The 21,216-nt window shown below is 42.5% G+C and overlaps 1 protein-coding gene across 4 annotated transcripts in view; it reads left to right on the top strand.

The window, feature by feature from the left end:
- The window catches only part of Adamtsl3 (ADAMTS-like 3), a 314,808-nt gene that overhangs the window by 191,832 nt on the left and 101,760 nt on the right, over positions 1-21,216 (top strand). For all 4 annotated transcript variants that reach the window (XM_013512536.1, XM_013512537.1, XM_005381454.2 and 1 more), the window contains exons 16-17: positions 9,320-9,609; positions 20,504-20,633. In XM_013512536.1, the coding sequence (XP_013367990.1) occupies positions 9,320-9,609; positions 20,504-20,633 (420 nt within the window). The remainder of the gene's footprint in view (positions 1-9,319; positions 9,610-20,503; positions 20,634-21,216) is intronic.

Below are 21,216 nucleotides of genomic sequence, written 5' to 3'. Positions count from 1 at the left end.
CAGACAGACACCTGCAAGCATCCAGATATCTGAACAGCATCTAGATATCTACACAGCATCCAGACATCTACACAGCATCCGGACACCTGCATAGCATCCAGATACCCACACAGCATCCAAATACCTGCACAGTATCCAGACACCTGCACAGCATCCAGACATTTGGAAAGCATCCAGACACCTCCTCTGCATCCCGAAACCTACACACATCCAGACAGACACCTGAACAGCATCCAAACAGGCACCTGTACAGCATGCAGACGCCTGTACAGCATCCAGACACCTGTGCAGCATTCAGACACCTGTGCAGCATCCAGACACATGTGCAGCATCCAGATATCATCCAGACACCTACACAGCATCCAGACACCTGCACAGCATCCAGACACCATCCAGACATTTACACAGCATCCAGACACCTGCACAACATCCAGACATCTGAACAGTATCCAGACAGCATCCAGACACCTGCACAGCATTGAAACACCTGCACAGAATCCAGATATCTGCACAGCATCCAGACACCTGCACAGAATCCAGACACCTCCACTGCATCCAGACACCTACACGCATCCAGGCAGACATCTGAACAGCATCCAAACAGGCACCTGCACAGCATCCAGACACCTTCACAGCATCCAGATATCTGAACAGCATCCAGACAGCATCCAGATACCTGCACAGTATCCAGACACCTGAACAGCATCTAGATACTTGGACAGCATCCAGACACCTCCACCACATCCAGAAACATACATGCATCCAGACAGATACCTGAACAGCATCCAAACAGGCACCTGCACAGCATCCAGATGTCTACAAAGCATCCAGACACCTGTGTAGCATCCAGATACCTACTCAGCATCCAGATACCTGCACAGCATCCAGACACCTGCACAGCATCCAGACACCTGCACAGCATCCAGACACCTGTGCAGCATCCAGACACCTGTGCAGCATCCAGACCCCTGCACAGCATCCAGACACCTGTGCAGCATCCAGACATCTACTCAGCATCCAGACACCATCCAGACACCTACACAGAATCCAGATACTTGCACAGCATCCAGACACCTGCACAGCATCCAGACACCTGCGCAGCATCCAGACACCTGTGCAGCATCCAGACACCTGTGCAGCATCCAGACACCTGCGCAGCATCCAGACACCTGCGCAGCATCCAGACACCTGCGCAGCATCCAGACACTTGCACAGCATCCAGACACCTGTGCAGCATCCAGACACCACTCAGACACCTTCACAGCATCCAGACACTTTCACAGCATCCAGACACTTTCATAGCATCCTGACACCTACACAGCATCCAGACACCCACACAACATTCAAGCACCTACACAACTTTCTAATTTGCTCCTCACTTATTCCTGTTAAACCCACCTTCTACTCACGCATGAGAGTCACTAGAAAAAGCACAGATCTGATTTTCTTTTTATGACATTTTGAATATTCAAACTTTCCCCATCACCTAAAAATTTGTGTTTGTTCAAAAGGCCAAAAAGACACCGCAAGTCCTCAGTCATCCCTACTCTGGCTGCTTCTTGAGTGCTGGCCCTAGCCTGGAAGGGGCTCCTGCTTTGCAACTGTGGGTTGTTCTCACTTCACTTGGCTCTGTCCCTGTCCTCCTTCTGGTTGGAAATGCACCTCCCACTGCCACCACCACACACACACACTGACTTTTTAAAAAAACTTTTTCATTAAAAAGTTAAAGTCCTATAGACAAGAGGAGAAATCAGTATATAATGTCACCCCATGCAGTCATTGCTCAATACCTAGAGTTGTCGCCTCAGGGCCCCTCTTGTGTGTGCCACCAGCGACGGTGCCCCACCTCCACTACTGATCAGACACAGAGGATATGTCATAGCCAGCTCCTATTGTTCCAAAGGAAGGAGGCTTTTTTATATAGAACAAAAATACCATTTTTAAACTACCGTGCTCAAGTCACTTCTATGAGAACACCTGTGGTGCTTTTAACACTGTTCTGGGTCAGACAGTCTAAGAATGGGGACCAACAACCTTTTTTGTGGGGGCTCAGCCAGATAGATTTGTTTTGATTGTGGTGAGACAGTCATAACACGAAACCGATCATTTTAACCACTTTGCAGTCTACTGTTCAGTGGCAGTAAGTACATTCACATTCCTCAATCCCTCCCCAGAACCTTTTCATTGTCCCCCAACATAAACTCTGCACCCCATAAACAATTGTTCCCTTTCTCTCCTCCCCCTAGACTCTGGTAGCCTCTATTCTGCTTTTCTGTTCTGCCCCCATGAATTTCAATCACCTGCATTTTAACAAGCACCCCAGGTCGCTTTGGGGAGTAGAATGCAGCCAAATTTGGGAACTGCTAGGTCTGTTTGTTGTTAGGGTCCCTTCCAAGGTCAAAAGGTTCTATTCCTATCATGGAATTAGAAAAGGGTGATGTCATATGAGCTGCAGTGGGTTTGGCCCTGTGTTTGTTCCAAGCTTGCACTTTGTCTCCATCCCACCCCTGGGTGTCTTTGCTGGGGCATCTCTCTCCCCGTCCACACAGAGCAAAGCTAAGCTGCCCCTTGCTCCTGCATTTCACCACCCTTCCTCAGCATGGAGGCCGAGTGGGCAGCACCTGTTCTCCGACCCACAGCAGTCTCACCTCTGCCTCCCACCGCCGCCCCCAGAGCCCTCTGTGCCGTCTTCCCGTGTGATCCACACTGCCTGGCAGTTTCTGTCCTGTCCCGAGCTGTCTAGTGTGAAGTTTATAGTTTCCTGACTCTATTCATTCTCTCAGTTTCCAAACAAAACCACAACACATTTCGGCCTCCCGTTCACCCTTTATTACCACTGTCTTCTGTGGTTTGGGGCTGCTTCCTTGTTGACAGTGGATGACAGGATGGGAGCAGCTGCCAAACAGCCTGCAGAAGATAAACACTGCCTCTGTGGCTCACCAGGGCCTGAGCTCGGAATTTATATAGGGAGCGGATGTTCAAGAGCCTTTTTTTTTTAATTAGGAAAATAAAAATTATAGCTTATGCAGCTGGGCCAAGGGAGCTACAGTTCTGAGCTCGTGGGATGTGTTCACAATTGATACGGCTGTCGTGTTGGAAGCTCCTCCGGAGCCTTCCCTGCAATTCTCCACTCTCCTGCTGTGGTGTTGCCCTTGCCCTGCTTCTCATAGGTGAGCGCTGTCTAGGTAGGCTGGCACACTTCGGATTTCTCCTCTCTGCTCTTTTAGCTTCTCCATTGGTAGAAGTTGTATTTGCCATAACTGAAGTAGGTTGTGTTTCAGGAATGTTTTTCTCACAACACTAATACTGAGGCTATCCAGTGCCAGGTCCTGTTCTGCGAGATTAGCCTGTTTATCCTCCCAGCAGCACTGTGAGGAGGCATTATTGACTATTTATGTTAGAGCAGAAGAAGCCAAAGTGTGGAAAGAATAAGGAACTGCCCAAGATTTTGGGACTAGTCAGTGGGGACAGTGATTCTATGGCATGTGGCCCAGGCCTAGTGTCCCTATCTGAAAACAGGAAGTTCAAAATGCTCCAAACTCTGAATGATTTAGACCCTGATGTAAAACCATGTGAGGAACATTCCCCACCTGACCTCACGTGACAAGTGCAGGTGCACTAAAACTACTGAATAAAGTTCCTTCCGGCTGTGTATAAGATGTGTGTGAAACAAAGGGATTTTGGCTTTTCCACTAACAGGACTTCATTACATACATAGGAGAATATTCTGAAATCCCCTCCAAAACCCCAAACACTTCTATCCCAGGAATTCCTGACCATGGAGACTCAGCCTGTACCAGAAAGACCTGTGCTTTCCTGGCACATGGCTCAAGTTAGGTCTCACCCACCCTTGGGTTGGCCTCCTGGAGTGGATAAGAAGAGAGATGTTAGATTGCAGTGTTGTATGGGAAAGCCCCAGTGGGCTGCGATTGTGCTCTGGTATTGTAAGATGCCATTACGGTATGGTCAGGGGCCGGGCGTGGCTTCCAGGGATGGTACAGGGACTGATCTCCTGAGGTCCTTCAGTGTTGAGAGAGCAGCACTTCCGATGTCTGGGACAGTGGCTGTGTGCAGGCTGTGGGCCCTGCTGTTGCACTGCGGCCTGAGTGAGGAGGGGGCCTGGCGGGCCTGCGGCGGGAGCCGAGGAGGCAGGCAGGTGTTGAGGTCCTCTGGTCATTAAGGGGCACAGTCTGTACCTGGAGGCTGCTCAGCCATTTCCGGGTATTAACCAGGGAGGTAGTGCAGATCCCACCAGATTGCATGTGGAAAGGGTCTCGGGTGTCTGCGGTTTGTTTCTAGTTATTCACTGTGATAAGCACAACTGCAACAGATCCAATGACACCTCTCTAATTGTCCCATTAGGACACGTGTAGGGGAGTGGGATTTCTGGGCCAAAAGACAGATATGTTGAAGACATTTAGTTCCTACCGTCAAATCTACTTTTGGAAAATCAGTGCTGGTTCCCTTCCCAGACCACACCTTCACCAACATTGGGAAATTATCTATTTTTTTTTAATGCTGTCTTTAATAATCTTTATGATTGCATGTTTTACTCAGAATTTTGATTCCTGGGGATTAGGCTTTGACCTGTGATATGTAAAAAATCAATGTCACTTAATATTTTTCAACATAATGAACCAATTGCCCTGGCACCATGTATTAAATAATCTATACTATGTGCTTTGATTTTTTAAAAAGCCATCATTGTGTAAACTAAATACTTCAATGCCAGTGCCATATTACTTGAATTTTTAATCTTTTTCATAGTTTTTTTTCAGTGGGGCTGTGGAGTTATTCTGTGTGTTATTTCCTTTAAAAATGTTAGCATTTACTCTTCCATAAAATTTTAGAGTTGTGCTGTTGATAACCAACCCCCCAAATTGCCACAGAGGTTTAGATGAGAACTGCACTAGTTTTATGAGTTAACTTAAGGTAGAATACATATCTTCATAATTCTGAGTCTCTCTGTTCAGGAACATACGATGTTCTTTCCATTTATTCAGATCCCTGAGGTCAGTCTCCTCAGTATTTTATAGTTTTGGACCTGTCAGCCCTGCATATTTCTTACAAAGTTTTTGTTTATAAGCTCACATAACTCTGGCAGTTTTCTTATACTTTCAAAGGCTCCATTTTTTTCTCATCTGTGAAATCACAGAAATAATGACAAATCATAACATTGTTGTGAAAATTATATTAAATAATATGTATAATAATGCTTAACACAGGGCCTGGCTGCTAAGAAGTATTAGCTGGACTCTTGGAAAACTAGCATTTTTAAGATATATATCTATATTTCTATATAGATACACATTTATATTTGTGGAGTACTTTATTAAATTGTTTTATTTCTTCCAAAACATTTCTGTTCATTTACTATTTTACAATTATAAAATTATCTTCCAATAGTGATATGTTGTCTCTTCCACTGTTTTTTAATTTCCATGTTTTCATGTAGTTTCTTCTTTTACTGTTGATTTCTACCTTCATTTCACTGTGATCCAGTAATATGCAGGGGATTATTTCAAATCTGTTGTATTTGTTTAAACATGATTTATGACTTAAGATATGACCTATTTTGGAAAAAGTTCCGTGTGATGTTGAGAAAAATGTGTATTGTGTTGTCGTTAGAAGAAATGCTCTGAAGATATCTATTAGGTCCGTTTGTTCAACAGTGTACTTTAACTCTGGTGCATCTTTGTTGATTTTTTATCTGGTTGACCCACCTCGTTGTGATAGTGGGGTATTGAAGTCCCCACTCTGATTGTATTGTTGTCTATCTGTCTTTTTAAATCCAGTACTTCTTGTTTTATGAAGCCGGGTGCATCAACATTCTGTGCATAGATATTTATAATTGTTATGTCTTCCTGTTGAATTTGTCCCTTTCCCAGTGTGCAGTAGGCATCTTTGTCTCTTCTCCTCAGTTTGGGCTTGAATTGTGCTGTGTCTTAAAGTGAGATAGCTTCTCCTGCTTGTTTCCAAGCTCTGGTTAAATGGAATATCATTTTCTATCCTGTCACTATCAGTTTATATACTTCCTTTTGGAGGAGGGGTGTCTCTTATAGTCAATATTTGTTTGCATTTTTTAATCCAATCTTCCAGCCTATGTCTTTTGACTGGGGAGTTGAGAACATTGACATTGAGAGTTACCACTGTATGGTGTTTATTGAATCCTGTCCTTACATTATTTTCCAAGCTCTGATTCCTCTATATTTTTTTCTTTTGTTTAACTACTCTCCCAGTTTGATGTATACCATACTTTCCTTGGGCTCCTTGGTGCTGTGGCCTCCCTGTCCTTGTCTAAGATCCCTTAAGTATTTTCTGCAGCACTGGGTTAGTGGTAATGTATTTCTTTAGCATCTCTTTGCTTTGCAGGCTAATTTTGCAGTATATAAAAGTCTGGATTGACAATTGTTTTCTTTTAGTACGCGAAAAACTTCACTCTAAGCTCTGCTCACTTTAAAAACTTATGCTGAGGAATCAGCAGTTAGTGTACTCTGATGGACTTGCCGTAATAGGTTACTTGCTATTTTTCTCTAACAGCTTTTAATGTTCTCTCTTTTTGATGAATTTCTGGCATTTTGATCATGATGTGTCATGGAGAGATTCTTTTCTAGCTGTGGCTATTTGGGGTTCTATATACGTCTTGTACTTGAATATTGAATTCTTTTCCTAGATGTGGAAATTTTTCTGCTATTAGTTCAGTGAATCAATTTTTATACCTTTTGAGTCATCTTCTGACTTTTCCTTTATTTCTATAATTCTGAGGTTTTTTTTTTTTAGTCATCTAGCAGTTGTTGGATTCAGCTTGCGTAGTGTCTTGTTTTTAGGGTATTACTGAGTTTATGATCTGCTACATCCACTTTGTTTTCTATTCCTGGCACTATACTCTCACATTGGTCAAGTCTGCTATGTGTGTTTTCATCTACCTCTGCTTGCTTTCTTTTCAGACTTTCTAATTCTTTTCCGTAGTTATCATTCATGTCTTGTTTTGTATTACTTAATTCAATTTTATTGATAAAATCCTTTATCAGTTTACCTATCTTCCCTGAGCTTGTTAGACATCTTATGCATCTGCTTATATGTTTCTCTTTTGATCTCTTTAAACATCTTGACCATTTGGTTTTTGAGTCTTTTACCTATAGCTTCCTCTATTTCAGTGTCTGCGAGAAAAGAGAAAAAAATTCATAACCATAAAAGTATACACTAATTAGACAATTAAAGCCTTTTAATATGATCAAACAAACCAAAAAGAAGCTTCCTTCTTTACACACTCCCATCCCTGTCACTGCAACTGCTTCCAGGAAAGACAAATTGTACATAAACTGTGCTAGAGCCTGTACATGCAGGTACATACGTAACACACACTATATGTGCACATATGCACACGTACACACATAGCTGTTTTAAAACATTTAGATAAAACATATCACTGGATGTGAACCACCCATACTTATTTCACTTTTCACCTCCAGAGGAGACTTTTCCGTATTAGTTGGTATAGGCCCCTCTCCTTTATTTTTTATTTTTTTATTTTTTCCAGTACCGGGAATTGAACTCATGACCTTGAGCTTGCCAGGCAGGTGCTTTTGCCACTGAGCTAAATCCCCAGCTGCCCTCTCCTTTAAATGGCTGCATACTATTACCCTACATGGACATCTCAGCCTGTATTTAAGCAGTCTCCTTTCCAGTCTTACCATGAGAGTAGCAAAGAAAGTAAAAAGAGTAAGTATGCCAATATCACTCTAGTACTCCTCCATCCTGGGAAATTGAGCAAGTCCTCTGTTAGAATTGGAGAATAAGGTTAGGATTAGAGAATAGGGTTCTTTAGTAACAGTTTTCAACAGATAACAGAGTGCTTTGTATTTACTGGCATTTCTTTATGGAATTTATCTACAATCATGGTGTTTCCTAGTGGGGAGATTATGAGATGTGCTATTGCAGACAGCTGTAAAGAAGTTTTGTCTGGGGAAAGGTTGGGACTCCATCTTGCTGAGCTTTGAAACATTAAGGTTTGGAAGTGTGGCTTAAACATCCCAGCAGCATTGTCTGAAGCTGTTCTGGAGGACAAGGATATCATTCCATGAATAGTGGTCTGCTTTCACTTAAATTGATGAAATGATGCATCTCATACTCCTGTCTTAAGTATTTATAGTAGGAATTCAAATATCATTGTCTTTGGGAAAGTTTGGCTATAAAAAAACCTGTTGAATATTAAAGAACCCAAAGTTTTCCAAACTATATCTATCATTGAACTCTTTATTGTCTATCAGTTATTAATACTTCATGATTCAAAGTGTTTCATGAGAGGATCTTAAATATATCGGTCCCCTTTGGATCTATGTTTTGAATCAATGCATAGAAGGGGTGAGAAACATTCTCTATAAAGGGCCAAATAGTGAATACCTGAGATTTTCCAGGCTAAACAGTCTCTGTCACAAATAATCAGCTCTGTCATATAGCAGAAAAGCAGTCATATAAAATAGATGGACAAATGAGTGTGGCTGTGTCCCAGTAGAACTTTAATTATAGACAGTAAAATCTGAATTTTTTTAAATTTTCACATGTCACCCAATGATACTGTTTCCCTACACCAATTTAAAAAATTGCTGTTGGGCTGTATGAAAACAGGCCACATTTGGCTTGCAGGCCAGAGTTTGATAAGCTTTGATTTAGTGGATAATAATTCAGATTAAGAAGTAAATACTTCTTTCAGGCAGTTTGTGCAACATCTTCTATATTTTCAAGAAAACTTAGAAATTAGCATACTTGTGTGTTAACTATGAAAAAACATTAAACCTTCTTGCTCATTGCAAAGAGTTTTTAAGATGTCCTGCAATTAAGCTCTTAACCATTGTGACAGTTTAATACCATCCACACATTCACAAAGAGAAGCTCAGTAAAGGCTTGTGGAATAAGTTGGTGAAAATTTCTGTATTATAAAAGAAATCGCATTAGATGATGGTTTATTTATCACTAAATACTTTTGTAAACCTTTTATCATCATGGTTTGCAACCAGTCACAGCACAGAACTGGAAGTTTTATATGGAGACAGAAGTAGGGTGTATCTTTAATGAAGAATTCTAATTTCTGTTGTTTTTAAGATTTAAAAATGAGCTGAGTGTGGTAGTGCAAGCCTATAATCCCACCACTCTGGGAGGCCGAGGCAAGGTAGGAGGATCTCATGTTCAAACCCAGTCTGGGCAATTGAGTGACTTAGTGAAACTCTGTCTCACAACATTAAAAAAGGTTGGGAATGTAGTTCAGTGTTGGCTGCCCGTATGTGCTGTGGGTGACCCCCTGTCTGTCCCGGCTCCCTAGGTTCATCCCCGAGCCCTGGTCAGCATGCAGCTCCACGTGTGGCCCAGGCGTGCAGGTGCGCGCCGTGAGGTGTCGCGTGCTCCTGGCCTTCGCGCGCACAGAGGCCGAGCTCCCCGAGGACGAGTGCGAGGGCCCCCGGCTGCCCACCGAGCGGCCCTGCCTGCGCCAGGCCTGTCCCGGGAGCCCTGCGCCCCGAGAACCCGACAGCCACGCCCCCCAGGAGGACAGCGCGGGGACCTTCACCTGGGAGTACGCCGGCTTCACCCCGTGCACGGCCACCTGCCTGGGAGGTAGGCGACCTCCCTGGGAGGGCGGGGCCCTGCACCTCGAAGACTTGGAGACTTGCTAGGCAAGCAGCCCAGGAGTGAAGGATCACCCAGTAACTGAAAACCACGCCTTTTCTTTATATTTTGTAGTTATTATTTTGAAAGGTACAGAAAGGATAATGGGATTACATCCTGACACCCCCTCATCCCCCAAAAAGCTCCCTTGGCGCAAGGATCTACATAACTAAGCTGTGAAAGGGTTGCAGGTTAGTGTGAAATAAATGAGCAAAGCTACATGGCCAAGGTGAGAGATGAGTCTTACACAAGAGCTGACACTGCTCTTGGTGAGATGTCCTCCCTGGAAAGTGGGAGTTGGGCTTGGACCCTGCACCTGTGCCTTGCCCTGGAGCTATGCACAGCCAGCTGGTCACCAGGATTCGTGATCGTGTATGCACAGGTGATGTGCACAACCAGGAGCTAGTGAGGACTTGAAAGTGATTACACAGCCAGGTGGCCCTCACAGGGTGAGAAGTGTGACCTGGGGATCATTTAAGCACTGTAGGAGCCAAAGGGAGTGGGGCAAGGGGCAGGAGTCCTAGTTCTACAGAAAATTAAGTGAGAACATCCACAGGAAAGCTAGATGCTGTGGTCCCTAGCAGTCCTGGCTCCTAATGCCCTGTGTCTGGCTCCTGACTGATTATATTCCTAGGAGTAGGTAGCATGGCCTTTGTGTCCCATTGAAGCACACATGTACTGTGAAACCAGGCAGATTGGACTTGCCTTGCTGCTGCTTTTTGGCCTTGTATCTGCCGGAAGTGCTACCCAGTATTCAGTTGGGAAATACATCCTGATGTATTATTTCATATCTGGAACCCATTACACATCTTAACAGAGCTCAACTTTGTATCATTCAGTGCTCAGTTATGAAGCAGCAACTGTCTTTGGAAGGGTGTAAACTACTGTGTAATCCTGGAATAACACTGAAGTGAAACTTGAACACCCACTAACCCAGATTTACAGATGAGGAGACAGAACAGTCATCACTAAATCCAAAATGAAAATGAGAAACAGTTTCATTCTTTAGAGAGGGTTGGTTGAACTATAAATGAATATTATAAGTTTCTTAATTTTGCAAATGTTTTTAATTTCTTGGGCTCAAGCTTAAAATTTCTTTATAAATGAATAACTAAATTCTATGAAAATAAAGATTTAAGGCTTGAAATCAAAATTCTGTTTAGAAGCTGAGGATCGGGTCCCACTCTTTGTTAGAACCCTGGGCTCTTTGCTGAGTTCTGTGCTAAATACCAGATATAGCAGGGATATAAAAGGATTAAGAAGCGCCTTTGTTTTGGGGTAGCACAGAGTCCTGTTACTGTACCTGGGTTTTACTGTCCCCCCACATTGCTTATAAACTGTAGCATTTGCCTGCGATCTATTTATGGTGGTTCTGGGAGCTGATTTATGTGTAGGTTGTGAGCAGGGCTTTTTAATCCTCACCCCGGTTCCCTGGAGAGCAGAGAGGGTGAGTCTGCAATGCCTAACATTCACAGGAAAATGACATTTCCATAGGCACATGGGAACTTCCTCAGTATTCCTATGTCTAGTAGAAAAGTAAGATATAGAAATTACACTTTGTGAAAAGGCCAAATTTTGGTCAGATCTTCGTATTCTGTGTATACTTATATGTACTTGCCTATCTTCATATCATATAGCAAATAAAAATAAATCCCCTTATTATAACTGTTCCTGCTTAAAGACCTTCGAGAAGACTGCTTTCACATTGGGGTAGCAACAGAGAACTCTATTTTAATTTCTGAAAATACAAGGAATCCAGACATACTCAGGCTCTAGTTTCCAAAGTGTGTGTATATAAATATGTACACAGGTGTACATGTATGTATGTATGTATCTATGTATGTATGTAGATATGCCTTTTTAGTACCCTCTGGTAGTGTTTTGTAATTAACTACGTTACAAACATTCCTTACCAGAGTCTTTTTGCATTTTATACTGCTTGTTATTATGACCTTTTTCCTTGCTATCCCATACTTTCTAACAGCACAGATTAGTGGTGGATGCATGGACTTAGATAAGGCCTAGCCCTATTCTGAACCCCTACTCTGCCACTCTTCGGACTGTGTTGTTTAAATTTATACATGGGTGGTTTATATTTGTTAATGAGAAGACACCAGCCCCCTCATTGTCACCAATGGGCTAAGGGTTTCTTTGTTCAATTCATAGAGATCACGAATAGGCAAACTGTAGCTTGTTTAGTAACAACCCCGAGCTTCGGGTGCTAGCAGCTCTCAGCTGTTAGTGTTAGCAGCCCTCTGCCACTCTCTGGGCAGCTGGGGCCGTCACCTATGGGCAGCCAGAGGTGGCAGCTCCCAGAGAATTCCTATTGCTTTCTGCCTTCATCGTTACCAACTGTAGCTCTGGGCTGCTTTGAGTGACAGCAGCCTTTAGTGTTACCAGTTCTTAATGTACCAAGTCAGCCTACTCTGCTCAAGATAGAAATCACAAATAGGCCAAATATGCCACCAAAAAGAGGCTATATTAGGGTTTTGCTGCTGCATAAGGGTTGAGTCAGCTAAGAGTTTGGGAAGGTTGCTTATAAAAGAAGCTCACACATGCTATGTCAGACTTTACTTAGTCATGGGGAGTGGAAGGGCTGCACAGACCTGTCTGAGGACAGCTGCAGAGGAGTGGATTCATCCAGAGAGGCCGTGGGCATGGAGTCATCTGAATGAACCTGTGACCACAGCTTGCTGCATCCAAAGCCAGTGTCTCCCAGAGTGGCCACGTGGCATCTGGTGTAGCCATAGCCAGCTGTGAGACCAGATGCCAGGTGTCTCAAGGAGCAGCAGAACAAAAGGAAAAGTACTTCTTGGGGAGCATCAGGCACTTCTGTCCTGTCTTGTTACTAGGATTAAGCACTGAAGGTGATTAGTAAATAAGATAATGTCAGAGAAGTATTTAATCCCAGTGTTTGGTATATATATATAAGAAATGCTGGTGGGATTGTTATAATACAATAATAAGGTATTGTTCATATTGCAATGCTGTTTATTTTTTTCTTTTTAAAAATGTTACTAAATTACTACACTCATTATTCTAGCAGTTTCCCCACTCCTTTAAATAAATTCTCTAAGTAAATAATCATCTGTAGTAAATTAAAATTTTATCTTTCTCTTTCCAATAGTTGTTTACATTTTGTATCTTACCGCTTTGTGTAGGACTTAAAGAACAATGGAACCTAGTAGGAATAAGGCTAGCATTGTCTTACCCCTAGGGGTGGCAGGAATCTATTGTTTCATTTAAAAATACCATTCTACAAACTTGTATTGTACCTTTTTGTGTCTCAGGCACTGACCTAGGTAATAGTGTGAGTCATTTGTAGCTGTTAGATTTGGAACTCAACTGTAATGGAAGAAATTTATTAGTCAAACACACATACACATATTTTCAAATGGTTGTAGCAAATGCAAAAAAAAAAAAATGTAAGATGCTATGAAAAAGCATATAGAGGGCACTTGTCCCAATTAGGAAAAGAAGTGACGTTCTTTCTAAAAATGATTACCTTGAGTTTAATTTTAAGAAATGAAAAATAAGTTGAGCAGAAAAGGGTTTGGAGGGGATGACACAGAGAATTTCTAGCAGAAAGCATGTGCAAAGGTCCTAGGTAACAAGAGGTTGTGTGGCACATTCCAGGAGCTGGAGCAGCCAGGCACAGTCCAAGAACTGAGTGTGACCAGGTTCAGTGTGGGAGGAGCCAAGGAGGAAGGGAGGACCAGGAAGTTAAGGCATAATAGGCCATGTTGATTCGTATCCGTGTTCAGTGTAAGGCTGGATTCGGACGTGACTCTCCCAGTACCCAGCCTGTCTGCCAGCACAGGCGTTGTTCTCACCTCAGCAAACACAGGATGTTGTAAAAGAGATAAAATGGAATACAGATGCTTTCAAGCACCTGGACATTTAAAGACACCTAAACATTCACACCGGGCACCCCAAGGACTTTGCCCAGTGAGGCGTAAAACATCCAGAGAACTTTGACTATTGATGCTTACTAAGATCTTCCCACCTAATGTCCCTTGCTTTCTTTCAAACCCTGTTTTAAAAAGCCTGCTTCTCTTCCTTTCCTACAGATGGCGTATTTGCCCTCTGTCTGCCTGCACCCAGGCGCAATAAATCCTGTGTTGCTTTACACAAGCCCAGTGGTCTCAGCTGTTCTCTGCCTCACAATGTTCCTTACATCCAGGGACTAATAGGAAGCCATTCCAGTCATCAAACAGAGAATTACATTCCAAATTCTTGTTTATTTCAAGACAGCTAGTTGTATCGCGGAGAATGAAGTAGCAGGAATAAGAACAGTTGAAGTGAGATTCATAGGAAGGTGTTGCTGGTCTGGGAAGGAGCTTGAACCAAAGCGGTGGTGGTTGTAGAAAGGACAGTACGTGGCCCAGAGATATTTAGGAGACAGAAGCAGCTGTGATGAGTGGGTAACCAGAGTGAGGTGGCTACTGGGCCTCCCTCCAAGTCTAGACTTCTGCTTTGAGATGGTGAGTAATAGAAGCCCAGTTGGGTGAAGGAAGTAACTAGTTTAGATGTGGATATAGTGGTGTTAAAATGCCTTTAGACATCCAAATGGAGATGTTCTGTAGGCAGTATTAGGAGTGAACCCAAGGGAACTGGAGAGACAGGAACAGGAAAAGTGCAGTCATGAGCCTTCTGTGATGGTGACATAGCAGCTGGGCATGTGGCTGAGAATTTTCAGGACTAGAATAGCTGGAAGGAGTGAGAAGGGCCCAAGTCCTGAGGAAATGCCGTGTATTTCCTGGTTGGATAGAAGAGATGGAGTTACAAAGGCTCACAGAAATAAAAGGTTAACATGACAGGAGGAAACAAGGCACGGCATGGTGGGAACCAAGTTCAGCCATGCTGTGTGCCACACAACTGGTAGAGGATTCAGAATGGACAGCTGTGCAATGTCATTAATGACTGGAGTCATTTCAGTGGAGGAGCAGAGTTGGAGGTCAGATTTGAAAGAGCTGAGGAAACAGTGATGGAGGACACATGGAGATGAGTAGGATAGGTTTTCTGTAGCAAAACTTGGCCATGGTAAAGCAGACAGAGCTGAGATGTCTAGACAGCGTCGTGGGTTAAGGGGAAGCTGTGTGGCTGTGATTTTCTGTGAGAATTTTGTGTACATTTAACAGACTTCAGCAAAGCCCAAGAACAAAAATGAGAGACAAGGTAATCCATAAGTTTCCCAAGAAGTGGAAGGGGATGAAACCCAAACCAGGGATCCATCTTTAAATGTTGGAGGGATGGTGATGTGTACAGTGGTAATGGGAGGAGGTAGCTCTATAGATTTATAAAAGGAAGATCCTGTCTGCTTGTTGCTATTTTGTGTGTAGGTGTGAATATTTGCTGAGAGTGACTGGGTAGTGTGAGGACTGGTGTTTGAGGTCATGATGCATTGTTTTATCATGCTGCTTGTGACAGGGTGCTGGTCATCTGGTACCTAATTCAGGATTTTACCTGTGTATGTAAGTGGAACTGGTGCATGTAGGTGTACTCTATTTGGCATGGTAGAATACAAGAATACCTTCCTGCAATGGTAAAACAGGAATACAAATGGAATCAACTCACTTTGGGCTTATTTCAGCACCTTCCCTGTGGAGATGTGTCCGTGACATAGTATGTTAGCAATCACTGACTTGTCCCTTCCCAAAACATGACAGGCCTTGAGCTGTAGTATTTTCCAGCTACTTTCTATATAATTGGTCACTTCCTCTCAGGCTCTGTGATGTTTATGATGGTCTTCCTAAGGCCAAACGGCTTTCAACAATCCTTAATCTTTACCAGCTGTCTCTGCAACTGGTTCATAAAAAGAACTCACCTCTTTGGAGGGCTGTAAAACTTTGTGTGTTTGGTGAAGCATGATACTGTTCTTTGGCACTTCACTGGGGCAATAGCGTATTATGCTTCTCTTTTTTTATTGCTGGGAATTTATAGTAGAACTCCATCATATTGGCTGATCTGCAGAGGGGATAGACCCCCTCTCTCAGTACTGTCAGCTGAGCCCAGGGAGCACTGATCCACGTATACACCAGCCCCCTTTCCTTTTTATTTTGAGACAGGATCTTGCCAAGTTGCCCAGGATGGATTCAAACTTGTGATCCTCTTGCCTCGATCTCCTGAGAAGCTGGGATTACAGGCAAATGCCACCATATTGAGAAAAATATATATTAACACTTCTTTTCAATATGGTCCCAGGCATGTGTTGCTGTGTGTTTATGTCTGATATTTTGAACTAGTTAAGGCTCTCTTTTGAAAGTGTCAGAAACACAACTCAAAGGAACCTAAACCAATGAAAGAGAATGTATTAATTTGTTTATTGGCTCAGCTTCCCCTTGCAGTGTGCCCTTCACCCTTTCATTAATTTATTTATTGATGGAGGCTTTGAGTATATATGTATGTATAATCATGTGCCACTGTACACACAACAGTGGACCCATGAGATTATATCACCTAGTGACATTATAGCTCTCTTAGTTTGTGTGGTACACTGAATATAATGTTCATACAATGACTACATTACTTAACAATGCATTTCTCAGAATATATCCCTGTTAGTAAGTTACATATGACTATATATATTTGTTTTTTAAAAAGCTCTTTGGGGCTGGGGATATAGCTCAGCGGCACAGCGCCTGCCTGGCAAGTGCAAGGTTGTGAGTTCAATTCCCGGTACCGGAAAAAAAAAAAACAAAAAAACAAAAAAACAAAACAAAAAGCTTTTTTATCCTGACTCTGAAAAATTCAGATTTGAAGTAAAGGATATTGCTTTGTGCTACAGAAAGAAATTTAATAGAAAAATTACTGTGCAATTTAAATATTTGATCCAATTTGTAGGTTCTAAGTGCATTATAGCAATTATGTTCTGAGTAAATTTGTTAATAAGATCAAATAAACTTATTTTTGTAATTTTCATCTTTTCAACTTTTACTTTTTAGACAATTATTTGATTAAACCTCTGGAAACAAGGAGTATCAAAGTCATACTTAGGACCAGCATGTAGCATGGGAAATATTATGTGGCCATCTTTGGAAAATATGTCCTCTATCAATAAGTATTCCTAATTATCTAGTAAATTTTAAATTCTTTTCAGTAAGCTTTCTGTAGGACAGAAAAGTGTATCACAGAAGCTGTAAAATTCCACCAAAATGGCAGGATGGTCCCTTATGGCCTTACTACGCAGTTTCCAAAAGATATCCCAAAATACTCTTTGAATATATTTTCTAAAGAATATTTTTACAAATTAAAATATATTGGGAAACTGAATTTTTCTCAGACAAAGAAAAGAATAAAATCTACTAGGAAATGAAGTATGGCCCAATGTAAGGTCACTGAGGACTTCTTGTTATGTGCAAACAAGAACCAGAGCTATTAAGTTATAGCCATGACACGTTATATTTCAGGTTAGCCTGCATTTATTTTAAAAGCTCAAGAAAGATGCACACAGATTTAAGGCTGAGACCTGCTATACCAGGGAACATAAAATTGCAACTGAAGACAGCAGGAAAAAATTTATTGGAAAGAGCTGAGCATCACAAATATATATTTTATAAGTATTTTGGCCCTTATTCTGTTCTGTAATTTAAATACTGTACAATGGTTGATTTGTAACATGGCATTTGGAAAAAGAACCACAGCCTTGTAACATAATGGAATACACATTCTGACATGAAACTGAATATATTCATGAATATATTCAGGTGAATATATTTGCATATTCCACATAGCTTATGTTATGGTTTGTGTCTGGATGTCCCCCCAAAGCCTCATGTGGTCACAGGTGGGGTTTTTCAGAGGTGGCTGAATCTAGAGTGTGTGATCCTGGGATTAAGGTGTGTGATTACTAAATCAGTACACTGATTAGTTTAGTACCAGCCTAAGCCCAGTAGCCTAGATAGAGTATAAAAGGGGTAGGGCCACCTTCTGCTCATCATGAATTGTTTCTCCTCTGTGAAGCTTGTTTGCCATGCTACCCTGCCTTGGAGCCAGCTGATCATGAACTGAAACTTTTACAAACTGTGAACCAAGTAAACCTTTCCTGGCTTAAATTTGGGTGTCAGATATTTTGTCTCAGCAACAAGAGAAAAGTAACTAAAACAGAATTTTGTACCAGAGAAGTGAAGTCATTGCTGTGACTATACTTGACCATGTGGTTCAGGAACCTTTGGGAATGGCATGTGGGAAGAATTTGGAAAGGTTCAGAGAAACCGCCTGAAAAGTAAAACTGGAATGCTTTAGGTAGTACTTGATGGGAGATTCTGGTCAGAGCTCAGAAGACCAGAAGGCTGGTAGAAATTCTGCCAGTAAAGACCAAACTCAGGAGGTTTCTGTTGAGAAGAAGGACTGCATTAGCTATTGGACTTTAGATGATATGTATTATACCTTGGCAGAAAGTTTGTCTGCATTTTTCTCATGTCCAAAGACTATGCCTGAGACCGAGATAAAGGGTGGCAGAGTAATTAATCTTACAGAAGAAATTTCAAGGCAGTCTAACCTTGAGATGGTGGCATGACTCCTGTTAGGGGCTTTTATCCAGATTTATGTTGAGAATCAAGAGCAAAGAGCCAAACAGAATGATTGAAAATGTTGTGATTTGGGCCAGAAAGGAAGCTCCAGTAAAGTTGCAGCCTGCAAAAATGGAACAGAGGAGAAAATGGTTGCTAAAAATACTAGTAAGGAAAAACCAAGTGTTTCAGAAGAAGACAACAGAAAAGATGGCCTGAGGACATCACAAAAACCAACAGGACTGTTGCCTTTGCAGCCTCAGAATTGCAAAGGTGAAAGACTTTGCTTTGAGAAGAGACTCCTAGAGTACCATTTCCCAGAATGGCAATAGTCTAGGAAGTTGTTCCTTGGGATTTGGTTCATAGGCACTCAGCTCCTATAGCCAGGAAAGAAGGAAGCCTGCTTACTTCTCTAGCTTGTGGAACACCTTAGCATCATCGACATAGTGCTGGTTTTATGTGCATGTGGAATGCAAGAGTTGTGTGGTCAGGAAGACTTCCACCCAGATTTCAGAAGAAGGCGTGGGTGGCCAAGCAGTGTGTCTCTGACAGGGCAGTGTGTAAAGCTGTGAGTGTGGAGCTAAAGGTACAGTGGAGACCCCAGAAGTTTGGATAAGCCAGGAATATGGGCTACATGAGGAAAACTTGGAGGAAGAGGCAGAGCAGGCCCAAGAGAGAAGCCATGGGAGCTATAATCACCAGAAGTGCTGTAGTGGTAGAGCTACCCAAGCCCTTGGGAGTTCACATCTAGCACAGATTGCTTCAGATGGTGGACATGGAACTACAGGACTTAATATTTGTCCTGCTGGATTTTGGACTTGCTTTGGTCCCATTCCTTTGTATCCCTCTATTTGTACCTTTTAGAATGGTAATGTTTATCTTGTGCTATAGAAGTGTTTAACATTCTTTTCATTTGTACAGGGGCTCCCAGCTAAGAGTTTGCCTTAAATCTCAGAGAGGACATGGACTTTTCAGTGATGCTGAAGTGTTAGGATTTTGGCAACTCTTAGAAATGAACTAAATGTCTTTTGCATAAAGGAATGTACATGAGTCATAGGGGGCCAGGTGTAGAACGTTATGGCTTTTGTCTAGATGTCCTCCCAAAAGCTTCATGCAGTCACAGGGGGGCCTTTTTCCAGGGTGACTGATTCTAGAATGTATGATGCTGGGATTAAGGTGTGTGATTACTAAATCAATCCATTGATTGGTTTGGCACTGACCTAAGCCTAGTAGCCTAGATAGAATATAAAAGGGGCAGAAAGAAGCTGCTGAAGTCCCTTGCTTGTTTTGCTATCTTCTGCCTGCCGTGAGCTGTTTCTGTTTTGCCCCTCTGCCATGCCGTCCTGCCTTGGAGCCAACCAACTACTGGACTGAAACCATTACAGAGTATGAGCCAAATAAACTTTTCCCTTTCTAACTTTGGGTGTTGGGTATTTTGTCTCAGCAATGAGAGAAAAGTAGCTGTAACAGTTGCTATGAAAGTTTTTATTGGATTTCTTCCTCAAAAGTTTGGTTTATACTTCATTCAATTCAGATTTTCCAGTAATTTTTTTTTTAGTCTCAGCATACAAAGGATAGTGGTTGAGAGTCCAGGCTTTGGAGTCACACGCATCTATCTGACTTCAAAGGAGAAATGTGCCCATGACTGTTCACACTTGAATGAGAAACCATCCCTGCTTTGGGAAGCCATGTTGCATTTTGAAACCTCTAGAGTGCAAAAGAAAGACCACTGAGTCAAGGGGCAGGGAAGTAATTTTAGTTCAAATCTATTCATTCTTACTGTCTCAATTTCTGTCTACATTTCAGGTTTCCTTATTCTTAAATTAATAAAATGGAGCTAATGATATAATTCCTAACACAAGATAAATGTGGGAACTTTATGTACTTTCTCAGTGAGAGGTATCACTATTAATTTGGTAGCATTAGAAATGTTATTGAATGTAGTACAGCAGTATACAGGCATTCAAACAGTGGTGAAAAGTTTATGAAGTTACAGATCAGATATAGCACACATGCACTGATGTAGAGAAAATGTTATTCTCCAGCAGATGATAGGAAAATTCCTCCTAGAGAGTCTGAGGCTGGATGGGTGGTTGGGGCTGCCCCTGAGTGTCTTGGAGTGAGAAAGTTTCAGGCAGAGCAACTGGAAAGACCTCTATAGATACATGGAGGAATACTGGGACTGGGATCGATGCTCCGTGAGACAGACTCTGCAGCCCATAACAAAAGCAGAAGGGAGTGGCCCAGGGATGAGAGAAAACACTGACCTGTTTCCTTTTTTACTGCAGTCAGTCATTTCATGTCTTTTGCTGTATTTTCTCTCCACACTGCAGGACATCAGGAAGCCATAGCAGTGTGCCTACACATCCAGACCCAGCAGACAGTCAACGATAGCTTGTGTGACGCGGTGCACCGGCCCCCGGCAATGAGCCAGGCCTGTAACACAGAGCCCTGCCCGCCCAGGTATGTGGGGCGCAGCTTCAGGGTAACAGCCTTCCATGCAGACAAAGCCACCTGTGCATGGAAACCCCAGGCTTGCCCAGGGTGGAGCGGCAAGCCTCTGTCACTTCTCCCTCTCCGCTCGGTCCTGCTCCTTTGGATCCTGGCAGAGAGGTTCACAGGCAGCCTCTGTGAGCTGCAGTCCTCTTAGGCTGACTTTCAGTTGCATCAAACACACATGAACATACAATGACCTGCTAATGGGAACGATGAGGTCAGTGAGTTTGTTCCCTTCTGTGTCCTGTTTCTTCCTTTAATACCCCATCAGAGAGTATAGCATCTGATGTTGAGTTAGCATTGGTCTGCAGTAAGTGCTTAATCCATAGTTGTTGAACGGCTGAGTGATCACCTATTTGTCACCTAGGTCACACTATGGTTGCTATCTTCCCTGTTGACTTTTCTTGGATCTCTGATTGTGATGTGTACTGCAGTGCTGCTACCCACAAAGAACAGAAGCATAATTTCTTTTTGGTCTCATTCGTCTAAAAGACTGATTTTAAAAGTCAACCTCACTGGTGCCTAAGTTCTTATAAGAGCCTGGGGAATG

This window comes from Chinchilla lanigera, unplaced genomic scaffold (assembly GCF_000276665.1).
Source record: "Chinchilla lanigera isolate Chin_1 unplaced genomic scaffold, ChiLan1.0 scaffold00015, whole genome shotgun sequence".
In the NCBI taxonomy this organism is placed as follows: domain Eukaryota; kingdom Metazoa; phylum Chordata; class Mammalia; order Rodentia; family Chinchillidae; genus Chinchilla; species Chinchilla lanigera.
Note: the sequence above shows the minus strand (reverse complement) of the source record. Positions and strands in the feature narration are given on the sequence as shown.